Source organism: Salmo trutta, chromosome 26, assembly GCF_901001165.1.
Source record: "Salmo trutta chromosome 26, fSalTru1.1, whole genome shotgun sequence".
Classification (NCBI taxonomy): domain Eukaryota; kingdom Metazoa; phylum Chordata; class Actinopteri; order Salmoniformes; family Salmonidae; genus Salmo; species Salmo trutta.
Window position 1 is genome coordinate 33,941,976 of NC_042982.1, and position 16,250 is coordinate 33,958,225.

General features: G+C 46.7%; 1 protein-coding gene across 3 annotated transcripts in view; it reads left to right on the top strand.

Annotated features, from left to right (window-relative positions):
* Positions 1 to 15,888, top strand: part of robo1 (roundabout, axon guidance receptor, homolog 1 (Drosophila)) — a 314,601-nt gene extending 298,713 nt beyond the window's left edge. For all 3 annotated transcript variants that reach the window (XM_029715767.1, XM_029715768.1, XM_029715769.1), the window contains 5 exons: positions 1,389 to 1,882; positions 2,050 to 2,214; positions 14,899 to 15,174; positions 15,349 to 15,542; positions 15,669 to 15,888. In XM_029715767.1, coding sequence (XP_029571627.1) covers positions 1,389 to 1,882; positions 2,050 to 2,214; positions 14,899 to 15,174; positions 15,349 to 15,542; positions 15,669 to 15,683 — 1,144 coding nt within the window. In that variant the 3' untranslated portion in view covers positions 15,684 to 15,888. The remainder of the gene's footprint in view (positions 1 to 1,388; positions 1,883 to 2,049; positions 2,215 to 14,898; positions 15,175 to 15,348; positions 15,543 to 15,668) is intronic.
* The last annotated feature ends 362 nt before the right edge of the window (positions 15,889 to 16,250 follow it).

The window sequence follows — 16,250 nt, forward strand, 5'->3', positions numbered from 1 at the left end:
TACAGTGGGGATAATAAGTATTCACCAACATTGGATTTTTTCACATTTTATTGTGATACGAAGAGGGATTGAAATAGATTTGTCATTGATCTACACAAGATACTCCATAAAGTCGAAGTGGAAATAATATTCTACAAATGTAAACTAAAATACAAATAATAATAACTAAAATACAATAAAAATAAAATATCAAAAAAATGTGTTAAATTAGATGTAAATGACAGAGGGAAAAGTATACAGAATCAAATATACAGAAAAATAATATTCAAAAACATGCATTCTGCACACAAGGCTCTAACATGCATCCTGCACACAACAAGGCTCTAACATGCATCCTGCACACAACAAGGCTCTAACATGCATCCTGCACACAACAAGGCTCTAACATGCATCCTGCACACAACAAGGCTCTAACATGCATCCTGCACACAACAAGGCTCTAACATGTATCCTGCACACAACAAGGCCCTAACATGCATCCTGCACACAACAAGGCTCTAACATGCATCCTGCACACAACAAGGCCCTAACATGCATCCTGCACACAACAAGGCCCTAACATGCATCCTGCACACAACAAGGCTCTAACATGCATCCTGCACACAACAAGGCCCTAACATGCATCCTGCACACAACAAGGCACTAACATGCATCCTGCACACAACAAGGCTCTAACATGCATCCTGCACACAACAAGGCCCTAACATGCATCCTGCACACAACAAGGCCCTAACATGCATCCTGCACACAACAAGGCTCTAACATGTATCCTGCACACAACAAGGCACTAACATGCATCCTGCAAACAACAAGGCCCTAACATGTATCCTGCACACAACAAGGCACTAACATGCATCCTGCACACAACAAGGCCCTAACATGCATCCTGCACACAACAAGGCCCTAACATGCATCCTGTACACAACAAGGCTCTAACATGCATCCTGCACACAACAAGGCCCTAACATGCATCCTGCACACAACAAGGCTCTAACATGCATCCTGCACACAACAAGGCCCTAACATGTATCCTGCACACAACAAGGCCCTAACATGTATCCTGCACACAACAAGGCCCTAACATGCATCCTGCACACAACAAGGCACTAACATGTATCATGTACTTATCTCATCAAGGTATATTAGTGTTTTATTTGTCAGTAATCTTTTTTGTAGATCATTGACAAAAAATTACAATAAATCGATTTTAATCCTACTCTGTAAAACAATAAAAAAGTGAAGAAATCCAAAAGGGATTAGTACTGATGGTACCCACTGTAGTAATGACTTTAAAAGTCTGTGCAAAAAAATCTATCATGATTTATAATTGAATTTATATAATTGATTTGGTATACCCTACATTAAGAACATGTCTCCTGCTGTTTCAGACGCCATGTAGTGAGCCCCCCTCCCCGGCCCCTCTCCCCCTCACACACCTACGGCTACATCTCCAGCCCCCTGTCCCTGGACACAGACGGCATGGAGGAGGAGGAGGAGATGTTGGAGGAAGAGGAGGAGGAAGGGGACGAGACAGACGCGGAGGTGGCCAAGGTGCACCACCACCACACCCACCCTCACCACCCTCACCACCCCCAGCAGATGCACACCAGGAGGCTGCTGCTGCGGGGCCTGGAGCAGACCCCAGCCTCCAGCGTGGGGGACCTGGAGAGCTCTGTGACGGGCTCCATGATCAACGGCTGGGGATCAGCCTCCGAGGAGGACAACGCCTCATCAGGACGCTCCAGCGCCGTCAGCTCCTCAGACGGATCCTTCTTCACAGACGCCGACTTCGCCCAGGCCGTGGCGGCTGCTGCGGAGTACGCAGGCCTCAAGGTGGCCAAGTACCCCAACCCCACGCAAGGCCAGGAGGGAGGCCCCGGAGGTAAGCACATATATTGTGATGTCACTTTATCAAGAACAGTAGAAAACAAGATCATGAACACCTTGTAACTTTGAATCAATATGATTCCCTTATTCTTCAAGCTCTTTGACAGGGGGAAAACCTTTTCATGGTTTCATGTGCCTTACCAAATGTGTCTTTCCCTTCAGTGCGAAAGTACCAAATGACCCCCTCAGGCCACCGTCCTGGCAGCCCCCCGTCCACAGACAGTAACATGAGCACGGCCAACATGCATAAGAGGCCTCCTAAGAAGCAGAAACAGCACCCTGCAGCGGGCCACCCAGGGCTCCAGAGACGAGAGACCTACGCTGAAGGTACAGTACAGAACCACACTCTGCTCATTCATCACTAAAGTACTGTATGAGGTGGAAGGTCATAATGAGTACTGGAGCTGTACCATGGATCCATCTGTATTCTAGTGTTCTACTACTGTAATACCTCATAATGAGTACTGGAGCTGTACCATGGATAGGCCTGTATTCTAGTGTTCTACTACTGTAATACCTCATAATGAGTACTGGATCTGTACCATGGATCCATCTGTATTCTAGTGTTCTACTACTGTAATACCTCATAATGAGTACTGGATCTGTACCATGGATCCATCTGTATTCTAGTGTTCTACTACTGTAATACCTCATAATGAGGACTGGAGCTGTACCATGGATAGACCTGTATTCTAGTGTTCTACGACTGTAATACCACATAATGAGGACTGGAGCTGTACCATGGATCCATCTGTATTCTAGTGTTCTACTACTGTAATACCTCATAATGAGGACTGGAGCTGTACCATGGATAGACCTGTATTCTACTGTTCTACTACTGTAATACCTCATAATGAGTACTGGATCTGTACCATGGATCCATCTGTATTCTAGTGTTCTACTACTGTAATACCTCATAATGAGGACTGGAGCTGTACCATGGATAGACCTGTATTCTAGTGTTCTACGACTGTAATACCTCATAATGAGGACTGGAGCTGTACCATGGATCCATCTGTATTCTAGTGTTCTACTACTGTAATACCTCATAATGAATACTGGAGCTGTACCATGGATAGGCCTGTATTCTAGTGTTCTACTACTGTAATACCTCATAATGAGTACTGGATCTGTACCATGGATCCATCTGTATTCTAGTGTTCTACTACTGTAATACCTCATAATGAGTACTGGATCTGTACCATGGATCCATCTGTATTCTAGTGTTCTACTACTGTAATACCTCATAATGAGGACTGGAGCTGTACCATGGATAGACCTGTATTCTAGTGTTCTACGACTGTAATACCTCATAATGAGGACTGGAGCTGTACCATGGATCCATCTGTATTCTAGTGTTCTACTACTGTAATACCTCATAATGAGTACTGGATCTGTACCATGGATCCATCTGTATTCTAGTGTTCTACTACTGTAATACCTCATAATGAGGACTGGAGCTGTACCATGGATAGACCTGTATTCTAGTGTTCTACGACTGTAATACCTCATAATGAGGACTGGAGCTGTACCATGGATCCATCTGTATTCTAGTGTTCTACTACTGTAATACCACATAATGAGGACTGGAGCTGTACCATGGATCCATCTGTATTCTAGTGTTCTACTACTGTAATACCTCATAATGAGGACTGGAGCTGTACCATGGATAGACCTGTATTCTACTGTTCTACTACTGTAATACCTCATAATGAGTACTGGATCTGTACCATGGATCCATCTGTATTCTAGTGTTCTACTACTGTAATACCTCATAATGAGGACTGGAGCTGTACCATGGATAGACCTGTATTCTAGTGTTCTACGACTGTAATACCTCATAATGAGGACTGGAGCTGTACCATGGATCCATCTGTATTCTAGTGTTCTACTACTGTAATACCTCATAATGAATACTGGAGCTGTACCATGGATAGGCCTGTATTCTAGTGTTCTACTACTGTAATACCTCATAATGAGTACTGGATCTGTACCATGGATCCATCTGTATTCTAGTGTTCTACTACTGTAATACCTCATAATGAGTACTGGATCTGTACCATGGATCCATCTGTATTCTAGTGTTCTACTACTGTAATACCTCATAATGAGGACTGGAGCTGTACCATGGATAGACCTGTATTCTAGTGTTCTACGACTGTAATACCTCATAATGAGGACTGGAGCTGTACCATGGATCCATCTGTATTCTAGTGTTCTACTACTGTAATACCTCATAATGAGGACTGGAGCTGTACCATGGATAGACCTGTATTCTACTGTATTCCTACTGTTCTACTACTGTAATACCTCATAATGAGTACTGGATCTGTACCATGGATCCATCTGTATTCTAGTGTTCTACTACTGTAATACCTCATAATGAGTACTGGAGCTGTACCATGGATAGACCTGTATTCTAGTGTTCTACTACTGTAATACATCATAATGAGGACTGGAGCTGTACCATGGATAGACCTGTATTCTAGTGTTCTACTACTGTAATACTTCATAATGAGTACTGGATCTGTACCATGGATAGACCTGTATTCTAGTGTTCTACTACTGTAATACCTCATAATCAGTACTGGATCTGTACCATGGATCCATCTGTATTCTAGTGTTCTACTACTGTAATACCTCATAATGAGGACTGGAGCTGTACCATGGATCCATCTCTATTCTAGTGTTCTACTACTGTAATACCTCATAATGAGTACTGGATCTGTACCATGGATAGACCTGTATTCTAGTGTTCTACTACTGTATACCTCATAATGAGTACTGGATCTGTACCATGGATCCATCTGTATTCTAGTCCCCTAATACTGTAATACCTCACTACCCAGCCCCACCCATGTGATGTATGATATGGTGTCTGCCTGAGACGCAGTGTCCAGGAGTGAGTGAGTGTGAGTGTGTCATAAGTCAGAGCTTTAATCATTCTCCTCTTTTGTGTGTGCATGCACACCAAGCATTGTTTCCAATCTGCGGCTGTGCAGAGCAGAGCAGACTGGGGTAGAATGGAGGGGTATGGAGGGGGCCTGTTTCAGGGGACTACGGTCCAGCTCCAGCCCGTTCTGCTGCTGCTAACACTGGGATGTCTTCCTCTCCAGCTAGCCACTAATGAAATTACCCCAGGTGCTTATTGAAGTGGCCCCCTGGCCTCCACTCCAGGAGCCAGGAATAAACAAAGCAGGGGCCAACTACAGAGTAACAACGCACAGCACCGGGAATATGCTTATCCTTGTCAAAAGTGAAGGATGTCAACTTTAAGGTTATTAATTGTTTAATGTGTGGCCCACGTGTTACAACAAAGCTGGACGTTTTAGTTAGGTGTTCCTCTGGGATTTAGCTTTTGGAAAGGTATTTTTGTGTGTGTGTGTGTGTGTGTGTGTGTGTGTGTGTGTGTGTGTGTGTGTGTGTGTGTGTGTGTGTGTGTGTGTGTGTGGATGTGTGCATGGATGTGTTTAGTTGTGCGTGTCTGTGCATTGTCTCTGTGAATGTGTGTGTGTGCATGTGTGTGGGTAGATGTGTGTGGGTAGATGCGTGTGTTCGTGTATGTGTGTTTGTGTGTGTGCGTACGTGTGTGTGTGTGTGCATGCGTGCATATGTGTGTGTGTGTTGAGAGTGTGAGTGTGTGTGTGTGTGGAGCTGGCTCTCCACTTACTGTGAGGTGTCCTTGTGTGTTGGAAGCACTTGACAGGGAGATTTAATATCCAGCCCCACTCTGAGCCAGACCAGCTATCACTGCACCAAATTCTAGCCCCTCCTCCTCTCCTCCCCTCCATCCCTCCATCCCTCCATCCTGCCTTCCACCCCACCCCCTCCCTTTGAAGTAATCTCTCCACCCCTCACTCTGCTCTCCTCCAGCTCCCTCCGTCTCCTCCCTCCTCCCTCCCTCCCCCTCTTTGTTCCCTATGTGTGTCTGAGAGGAGTAAGGAGGAGACAGACACTTCTCCAGCCCTGGCTGTCTGTCTATCAGTCTGGTCTGGTCACGGATTGGATTGGATCTGAATGGGTTTTCATTTTCATTTGGAAGTTATTGCCGTGTCCTGTAGTGAGGGAGCGGGGTGAGTGACGGAGAGGTGATTGAGGTGGAGAGAGGTGATTGGGGTGGAGAGAGGAGATAAGGGAGGAGAGAGGTGATAAGGAAGGAGAGAGGTGATAGGGGAGGAGAGAGGTGATAGGGGTGGAGAGAGGTGATAAGGGAGGAGAGGTGATAAGGGAGGAGAGAAGTGATAGGGGAGGAGAGAGGTGATAGGGGAGGAGAGAGGTGATAGGGAAGGAGAGAGGTGATAGGGAAGGAGAGAGGTGATAGGGGAGGAGAGAGGTGATAGGGGAGGAGAGAGGTGATAGGGGAGGAGAGAGGTGACATGGGAGGAGAGAGGTGATAGGGGAGGAGAGAGGTGATAGGGGAGGAGAGAGGCGATAGGGGAGGAGAGAGGCGATAGGGGAGGAGAGAGGCGATAGGGGAGGAGAGAGGTGATAGGGAAGGAGAGAGGCGATAGGGAAGGAGAGAGGTGATAGGGGAGGAGAGAGGTGATAGGGGAGAGGAGAGGTGATAGGGGAGGAGAGAGGTGATAGGGGAGAAGAGAGGCGATAGGGGAGGAGAGAGGTGACAGGGGAGGAGAGAGGTGATAGGGGAGGAGAGAGGTGATAGGGGAGGAGAGAGGTGATAGGGGAGGAGAGAGGTGACAGGGGAGGAGATAGGTGACAGGGGAGGAGATAGGTGACAGGGGAGGAGAGAGGTGATAGGGGAGGAGAGAGGTGATAGGGGAGGAGAGAGGTGATAGGGGAGGAGAGAGGTGATAGGGAAGGAGATAGGTGATAGGGGAGGAGAGAGGCGATAGGGAAGGAGAGAAGTGACAGGGGAGGAGAGAGGTGATAGGGGAGGAGAGAGGTGATAGGGGAGGAGAGAGGCGATAGGGGAGGAGAGAGGTGATAGGGGCCCACACATATTGAAATAGACTTCAGTGTACCCCCACATATTGATATAGACTGCAGTGTACCCCCACATGTTGATATAGACTGTAGTGTACCCCCCACATGTTGATATATACTGTAGTGTACCCCCCACATATTGATATATGCTGCAGTGTGCCCCCCACATATTGATATATACTGTAGTATACCCCCCACATGTTGATATATACTGTAGTGTACCCCCCACATATTGATATAGACTGTGGCGTACCCCCACATATTGATATATACTGCAGTGTACCCCCCACATATTGATATAGACTGTAGTGTACCCCCCACATATTGATATAGACTGTAGTGTACCCCCACATGTTGATATATACTGTACCACCCACATGTTGATATAGACTGCAGTGTACCCCCCACATGTTGATATATGCTGCAGTGTACCCCCCACATGTTGATATAGACTGCAGTGTACCCCCACATGTTGATATAGACTGCGGTGTACCCCCACATGTTGATATAGACTGTAGTGTACCCCCCACATGTTGATATATACTGTAGTGTACCCCCCACATATTGATATATGCTGCAGTGTGCCCCCCACATATTGATATATACTGTAGTATACCCCCCACATGTTGATATATACTGTAGTGTACCCCCCACATATTGATATAGACTGTGGCGTACCCCCACATATTGATATATACTGCAGTGTACCCCCCACATATTGATATAGACTGTAGTGTACCCCCACATGTTGATATAGACTGTAGTATACCCCCCACATGTTGATATATGCTGCAGTGTACCCCCCACATGTTGATATAGACTGCAGTGTACCCCCACATGTTGATATATACTGTGGTGTACCCCCCACATGTTGATATATACTGCAGTATACCCCCCACATATTGATATATACTGCAGTGTACCCCCACATGTTGATATATATACTGTAGTGTACCCCCCACATGTTGATATAGACTGTAGTGTACCCCCCACATGTTGATATAGACTGCAGTGTACCCCCCACATGTTGATATAGACTGCAGTGTACCCCCCACATGTTGATATAGACTGCAGTATACCCCCCACATGTTGATATATACTGCAGTGTACCCCCCACATGTTGATATATGCTGCAGTGTACCCCCCACATGTTGATATAGACTGTAGTGTACCCCCCACATGTTGATATAGACTGCAGTGTACCCCCACATGTTGATATAGACTATAGTGTACCCCCACATGTTGATATAGACTGCAGTGTACCCCCCACATGTTGATATAGACTGCAGTATACCCCCCACATATTGATATATGCTGCAGTGTACCCCCCACATGTTGATATAGACTGCAGTATACCCCCCACATATTGATATATGCTGCAGTGTACCCCCCACATGTTGATATAGACTGCAGTATACCCCCCACATATTGATAGATGCTGCAGTGTACCCAACCAACATGTTGATATATATACTGTAGTGTACCCCCCACATGTTGATATATATACTGTAGTGTACCCCCCACATGTTGATATATACTGTAGTGTACCCCCCACATGTTGATATATACTGTAGTGTACCCCCCACATATTGATATATACTGTAGTGTACCCCCCACATGTTGATATATACTGTAGTGTACCCCCCACATATTGATATATACTGCAGTGTACCCCCACATGTTGATATATATATACTGTAGTGTACCCCCCACATGTTGATATATATATACTGTAGTGTACCCCCCACATGTTGATATAGACTGCAGTGTACCCCCCACGTATTGATATAGACTGCAGTATACCCACCACATGGTGATATAGACTGCAGTGTACCCCCCACATGTTGATATAGACTGTAGTGTATCCCCCACATATTGATATATACTGCAGTGTACCCCCCACATGTTTATATAGACTGCAGTATACCCCCCACATATTGATATATATTGCAGTGTTCCCCCCACATATTGATATATACTGTACCCCCCACATGTTGATATAGACTGCAGTGTACCCCCCACATGTTGATATATGCTGCAGTATACCGCCCACATGTTGATATAGACTGCAGTGTACCCCCAACATGTGGATATATGCTGCAGTGAACCCCCCACATGTTGATATATGCTGCAGTGTACCCCCCACATGTTGATATATATATACTGTAGTGTACCCCCCACATGTTGATATAGACTGTAGTGTACCCCCCACATGTTGATATATACTGTAGTGTACCCCCCACATATTGATATATGCTGCAGTGTACCCCCCACATGTTGATATATACTGTAGTGTACCCCCCACATGTTGATATATGCTGCAATGTACCCCCCACATGTTGATATATACTGCAGTGTACCCCCCACATGTTGATATATGCTGCAGTGTACCCCCCACATGTTGATATATGCTGCAGTGTACCCCCCACATGTTGATATAGATTGCAGTGTACCCCCCACATGTTGATATAGACTGCAGTGTACCCCCCACATGTTGATATAGACTGCAGTGTACCCCCCACATGTTGATATATGCTGCAGTGTACCCCCCACATGTTGATATAGATTGCAGTGTACCCCCCCATGTTGATATATACTGCAGTATACCCCCCACATGTTGATATAGATTGCAGTGTACCCCCACATGTTGATATATACTGCAGTGTACCCCCCACATGTTGATATAGACTGCAGTGTACCCCCCACATGTTGATATAGACTGCAGTGTACCCCCCACATGTTGATATATACTGCAGTATACCCCCCACATGTTGATATAGACTGCAGTGTACCCCCCACATGGCAATTTCACAACCTGTTTGTTAATTTATTCATGTATTTATGTCCATAGTAGTATAATAATTGACCCTCTGCTGACCGGTCCGATGGATGTCAGAATGAGAGCAGCAATCCACCCAGGACAGGAGAGGACAGGACAGGAGAGGCCAGGACAGGAGAGGACAGGACAGCCATAAATACCCAGAAATAGCAGCCGTTAACAGGGCAATTAAAAGACAGTGGTACAAGTGGACCAAAACTCCCTGTCCTCTCTCCACCCCCCCTGCCCCCTCATTGATGTTCATTTCAGTCCTGTTTGCTCAGTGGCTGGTGAGATGACCAGGTTTGGGGTTATTTCCCCATGTGGTTCACATGACTGTCTAATGCCTGTTTTAACCTCCAAACTAAAGTTTATCCTTTCCATTCCCTCTTTGCTAATACCTTTATTTAGCAAACACATTATCCATACATTCCATACATATAGTTGTCCAATGTGGGAATCAAACCTACAAACCTGATGGTGTATTCTCCAACCAACTGAGCTATTGTTGAGGCCCTCTTTAATGCCCAGGGGCCTTATCCACAAAGAGTCTCAGAGTAGAAAGTTGACTCTAAGTGTTGAGAATATACACATTTCTCCTACTGTTATGGGTACAAATAAAAGCTATGCATGAACCCTCTAGTCATAAGAATCCCACCTAATGGACAGTTATTTAGGAGACCTCGAGGTGTCCTAACCAGTTTAGAGTTACCAGCACCTGTCTTGATAGCAGAAAAAGGCAGTCAGTTCCTGCCCCACAGACAGGCAATTGCTTTAGAGTTGTTGAAAGAATGTTTTGATATTTTGATATGATCAACCCATAAACAGTCTAGGCCTACCTGCAGCAGCATCTCTTGTGCTTTTGGCAAGGATTTCCAAAGGCCTAATTCACATGATATGTCTAAATACTTAACCATTAGGCTAATAATCATTTTAAACATATATTTTGATTATTTCATTACAACATGTTATCACTTTGGAAGGCAATATCACGTAAAGAAAAAGATGCCTGAAATTGGACACGCCTATAAATTGGGTATTTGAACGCATCTGTGGCCTATGTTGAAGACATGTGCAGGAACTTTGGCGACTACTACGTTTTTTTAAACCTCCCGCTTTGGGCTGGATGTGTCAATGTTTAGTTCATACATGCATCATCTATGAGCAGAATTACCTCAATTAGCCATGAAATCCCTAGTTTAAAGCAACTGTTTTTCTGGAAGCTGTGCTGCGCCATTTACCCTAGATTTTCCCCGATGTTGCCAGGCACCCTAGCAATTCAAGTTCAACCAATGAGCTTCAGCTCCTCGCCATATGAGTGACAGCTAGCAAGAGGCACATGATTCACACACAGCAGAGAGAGAGAGAGAGAGAGAGAGAGAGAGAGAGAGAGAGAGATAAGACATTTTCGGAGACCACTTTTGGCTCGTGACCTCTACTTTCAGAACTACTGGCTAAAAAGTATACAAAAGTAGCAGAGAATCCCTTTAACTTTGATTGTGTCAGTAAAGATGATAGACCTTTCAAACATTATGCAACATTATCTGCAAGGGTGATATATAACGGCTATATTATCAGAATTCCTCTTTTAACAACCTCTATACTGTATGATTCATTGCATTATCTCTATCACATTATTACAAATATCAGAATTGGTAAAAAAAAAAAAAAGGTTATGCATGCAAATTAGACAAAGTGAAAATGATATCAAACTTTTTACCATTGCAACATTTGATGTACAGTCACATTCACTGTGTTTGTCTCACGCTTCCTATAGAGTTCACAGCTGGCAATGCCTCATCGTGATTGGTTATTCCCAACAATTTACAAGTTGGTCAATGACTATCCATCTTCACTATCCTTCCTTTGCGTTACCTCAATCTGTGGTGAATAGCTGAGAAACTTTTCTGAATTGATTTTCCTCCTGGCTCAGGATTTGTCTGAGCGGAATCTTAACATCATCCTAAAACCCACTCTGAGCTGGGAGTTTTAACAGGATTCCTAGGACCTTTTCGGAGATGCTTTGTGGATACGGGCCCTGCTATTAAAACCTGGCCTCTTTCCTCACCTCCATGTGTCCATAAATCTGCCTGGCTGTCCTCTCCTCTCCTCCTGTAGTGGGCTATATCTCACAGACAGTGGCATTGATCAGATCCTGACGGAGGTAGGAGGCAGGGGAGAAATGAAAGAAGCTTTTCCACCCTATGATATTGACTGACCCACTGTGTATTCAGGAGGTGTGTTTTGTGGGTGTGTGTGGGGGGGGGGGGGGGGGGTAATCAGGAAAGTGTATTAGACCTTCCTGATTTGGTCAAAGCGACACAGACAAAACACACCGGCAACCCCTTTAGCCCCCGAGTGTGTAAAATGTTCCTACAGTGTGTGATTCAGGGAAGCTGGGTGTGAGCGACATTGGGAAGCTGGGTGTGAGCGACATTGGGAAGCTGGGTGTGAGCGGCATTGGGAAGCTGGGTGTGAGCGGCATTGGGAAGCTGGGTGTGAGCGACGTTGGGAAGCTGGGTGTGAGCGACGTTGGGAAGCTGGGTGTGAGCGACGTTGGGAAGCTGGGTGTGAGCAACGATTGGAGAGCTGGGTGTGAGCGGCATTGGGAAGCTGAGTGTGAGCGACGTTGGGAAGCTGGGTGTGAGCAATGTTGGGAAGCTGGGTGTGAGCGACGTTGGGAAGCTGGGTAGGAGCAACGTTGGGAAACCGGGCGTAAGCGGAGTTGGGAAGCTGGGTGTGAGCGGCGTTGGAAGGCTGGGTGTGAGCGGAGTTGGGAAGCTGGGTAGGAGTGACGTTGGGAAGCTGGGTGTGAGCGGCGTTGGGAAGCTGGGTGTGAGCGGAGTTGGGAAGCTGGATGTGAGCGGAGTTGGGAAGCTGGGTGTGAGCGGAGTTGGGAAGCTGGGGGTGAGCGGCGTTGGGATGCTGGGGGTGAGCAGTGGCAATGGCTGGTTGCTATGTTTATTAACTTTGTAATCCTGTGTGGATTATGGACCATGCAGGCCCACAGAGCTGAGCCATCCCTCAACTGGGCCTCTGATTAAAAGATGAAAAGATATCGATCGCAAGTGGAGCAGACAAGGCTTTTCTCAGGCAGCGTGTTTTGTTTGTGTGTGTGTGTGTGTGTGTCTGTAGAGGTGTGAGCGCTTAGGCAGCCCACCAGTCAGGCTCATATGAATAATGACTCAAGGACAGACAGCATTGATTCATCGACAGGGGAAATGGAGCGGGACAGAGAGCCAGCTGCTGACCGTCACGCTCCCCTCTGCTAACCCTCTCTCTCCTCCATCTCTCTCCATCTTTCTCTCCTCCATCACTCTCTCTCTCCCTCCATCTCTCTCTCTCCTCCATCACTCTCTCTCTTTCATCACTCTCTCTCCTCCATGTCTCTCGCTCTCCATTTCTCTCTCCTCCGTCTCTCTCTCTACCTCAATCTCTCTCTCTCCTCAATCTCTATCCTCCATGTCTCACTCTCTCCTCCGTCTCTCTCTCTCCATCTCTATCTCCTCCATCGCTCTCTCTCCTCCTGCTCTCTCTCCTCCATCGCTCTCTCTCCTCCATCTCTCTCTCTCCATAATCCCTCTCTCAATCTCTCTCTCCTCCAACTCTCTCTCTCTCCATCGTCTCTCTCTCATCCAACTCTCTCTCCTCCATCTCTCTCTCTCTCCTCCATACCTCTCTCTCCTCCATACCTCTCTCTCCTCCATCTCTCTCTCTCCATAATCCCTCTCCATAATCCTTCTCTCAATCTCTCCCTCTCATCCATCTCTCCCTCTCCTCCATTTCTCTCTCCTCCAACTCTCTCTCTTTCCTTCATCTCTCTCTCCTCCATCTCTCCCTCTCCTCCATCTCTCTGTCCTCCATTTCTCTCTCTCCTCCATCTCTCTCTCCTCCATTTCTCCCTCTCTTCCATCTCTCTATCCTCCATCTCGCTGCCTCTCCTCCATCTCTCTCTCCTCCAACTCGCTGCCTCTCCTCCATCTCTCCCTCCTCCAACTCTCTCTCTTTCCTTCTTCTCTCTCTCCTCCATCTCTCTCTCCTCCCTCTCCATACCTCTCTCTCCTCCATCTCTCTTTTCCTCCATCTCCATCTCTCACTCCTCCATCTCTCTCCTCCATCTCTCTTTCTCTCTCCTCCATCTCTCTCTCTCCCTTCCATCTCTCTCTCTCCTCCTTCTCTTTCTCTCCATCTCTCTCTCCTCCATCTCTCTCTCTTCCATCTCTCTCGCCTCCATCTTCTCTCCTCCATCTCTCTCTCCTCCATCACTCTCTCTCTCCATCTCTCTCTCCTCCATCACGCTCTCTCTCCATCTCTCTCTCCTTTTTTCCTTTTTCTCTTCTCTCTTTCCCGTCTCCCCTCTTTCTGTTTGTCACCTCTCTCACTTCCTCCCCTCTCTCACTTTGTCCCCTCGCTCACCTCGTCCCCTCTCTCACCTCGTCCCCTCTCTCACCTCGTCCCCTCTCTCACTTTGTCCCCTCTCTCACTTTGTCCCCTCTCTCACCTCGTCCCCTCTCTCACCTCGTCCCCTCTCTCACCTCGTCCCCTCTCTCACCTCGTCCCCTCTCTCACGTCGTCCCCTCTCTCACTTTGTCCCTTCTCTCACCTTGTCCCCTCTCTCACCTCTTTCCCTTCACTCCTCCCTCCCTCGCCACCATATTCCATTTCTCCCTCTCTACCTGCCATTACCCCTTATCTCCCCACTGTCTCCCATCTGTCGTCCCAGGCTGTGTGTGTACAGTACAGTCCAGAGTGCTTCCGCTTGGTCAGTATGTGTATACACTGTAGGCTCTAATGGGTAGACTCTAATGGGTAGCCTCTAATGGGTAGCCTCTAATGGGTAGGCTCTAATGGGTAGCCTCTAATGGGTAGCCTCTAATGGGTAGCCTCTAATGGGTAGCCTCTAATGGGTAGGCTCTAATGAGTAGACTCTAATGGGTAGCCTCTAATGGGTAGGCTCTAATGGGTAGCCTCTAAATGGGTAGGCTCTAATGAGTAGGCTCTAATGGGTAGCCTCTAATGGGTAGCTTCTAATGGGTAGCCTCTAATGGGTAGCCTCTAATGGGTAGGCTCTAATGAGTAGTCTCTAATGGGTAGGCTCTAATGGCTATGCTCTAATGGCTAGGCTCTAATGGCTAGGCTCTAATGGTGCTAATCCAGAGCACATTGACTCATTATCTTCCATCTCACACCCTAACACAAGTTTTCAACTAAGTAACTAATGTCCTCCTCTTCCTTTGTTTATCTTCCAGATCTGCCTCCTCCTCCCATCCCCCCTCCAGCGGGGCTCAAGTCCCCCACACACCCCTCCAAGACATCCCTGGAGGCCCGAGGGATGATGTCTCCCAAGGCAGGCGAGGGCAGGGACAGGAGAGGGGGCTCAGGAGGAGGGTACCGGCCACGGGAGGGATCGGACCCCCGTACCAGCTCCTCAGAGCGCCGGGAGACCCAGGACAGACAGAAGATCCCCCGCGCAGGGAAAGGGAACAAACAGGAGGGGGGCAGCACCAAGGCACGCCAACACCCAGGTACAGAGAACACCTAGGGACATGGAACTAGTGGCATTTAACCTAGTAGTATATTGTTCTTTCTGCTCTGTAGACATGCCGCTCTGACAGTGCAACTTTAGATTGTGAATAGCTGTAGGTATTGTGTTGAAGGACATGAGTTCTCAGTGTGTCCTCTCTCCTCTTTTGTCCCAGGACCAGAGGACATCCTGCCCTACAGCCGCCCCTCATTCCCCACGGTCCACAGTCCCAGAGACAGGGACCCCAGCTCCTCCAGCTCTATGTCCTCCCGGGGCTCAGGGGGCCGGCGGAGAGGAGAGGGGGGGCCGGGGGCCCGCAGGAACCCCAACGACATGGGGGCCTTCCAGCCAGGAGACGATGACTTAGAGGTACAGTACTTGCCGACTGGTTAACTCATAGTGTTACTGCAGATTTAGTATTGGTCGATTAGATTAAATGCTGTGTATATATTTTTATGCTTGTTGAAATGTCTGTTGTGTTGTCCTTTTCCCCAGATGGTGGAGACCTGAAGTACTAGATGGGATGAACAGGAAGTACTGTCCAGAATGAAGTTTCTGAGAAGAGGAATGCTGTGATCGTTCCTCTGTCCATTTTAAATATCTCAGTATCTCACCATCATGTTTGCTGACAAATACTGTACATCAATTGTGTTTCTATACACCTGGAAAACAGACCAATTGTTTTTCTAATTTATCATTTTCTATGTCCATTTTACAGAAGAAAAAAAATGCCAGAGGAAAAAAGAATGGTACTTGAATCCAAAGCAAAATACTCATTAACACATACACTATATACAGTACCAGTCAAAAGTTTGGACACACCTTCTCATTTCAGAGTTTTTCTTTATTTTTACTATTTTCTACATTGTAGAATAATAGTGAACACATTAAAACTATGAAATAACACATATGGAATCATGTAGTAACCAAAAAAGTGTTAAAGAAATCAACATTTATTTTAGATTTTAGATTCTTCAAAGTAGCCACCCTTTGCCTCGATGACAGCTTTGCACACTCTTCGCATTCTCTCAACCAGCTTCATGAGGTAGTCACCTGGAATGCATTTCAATTAACAGC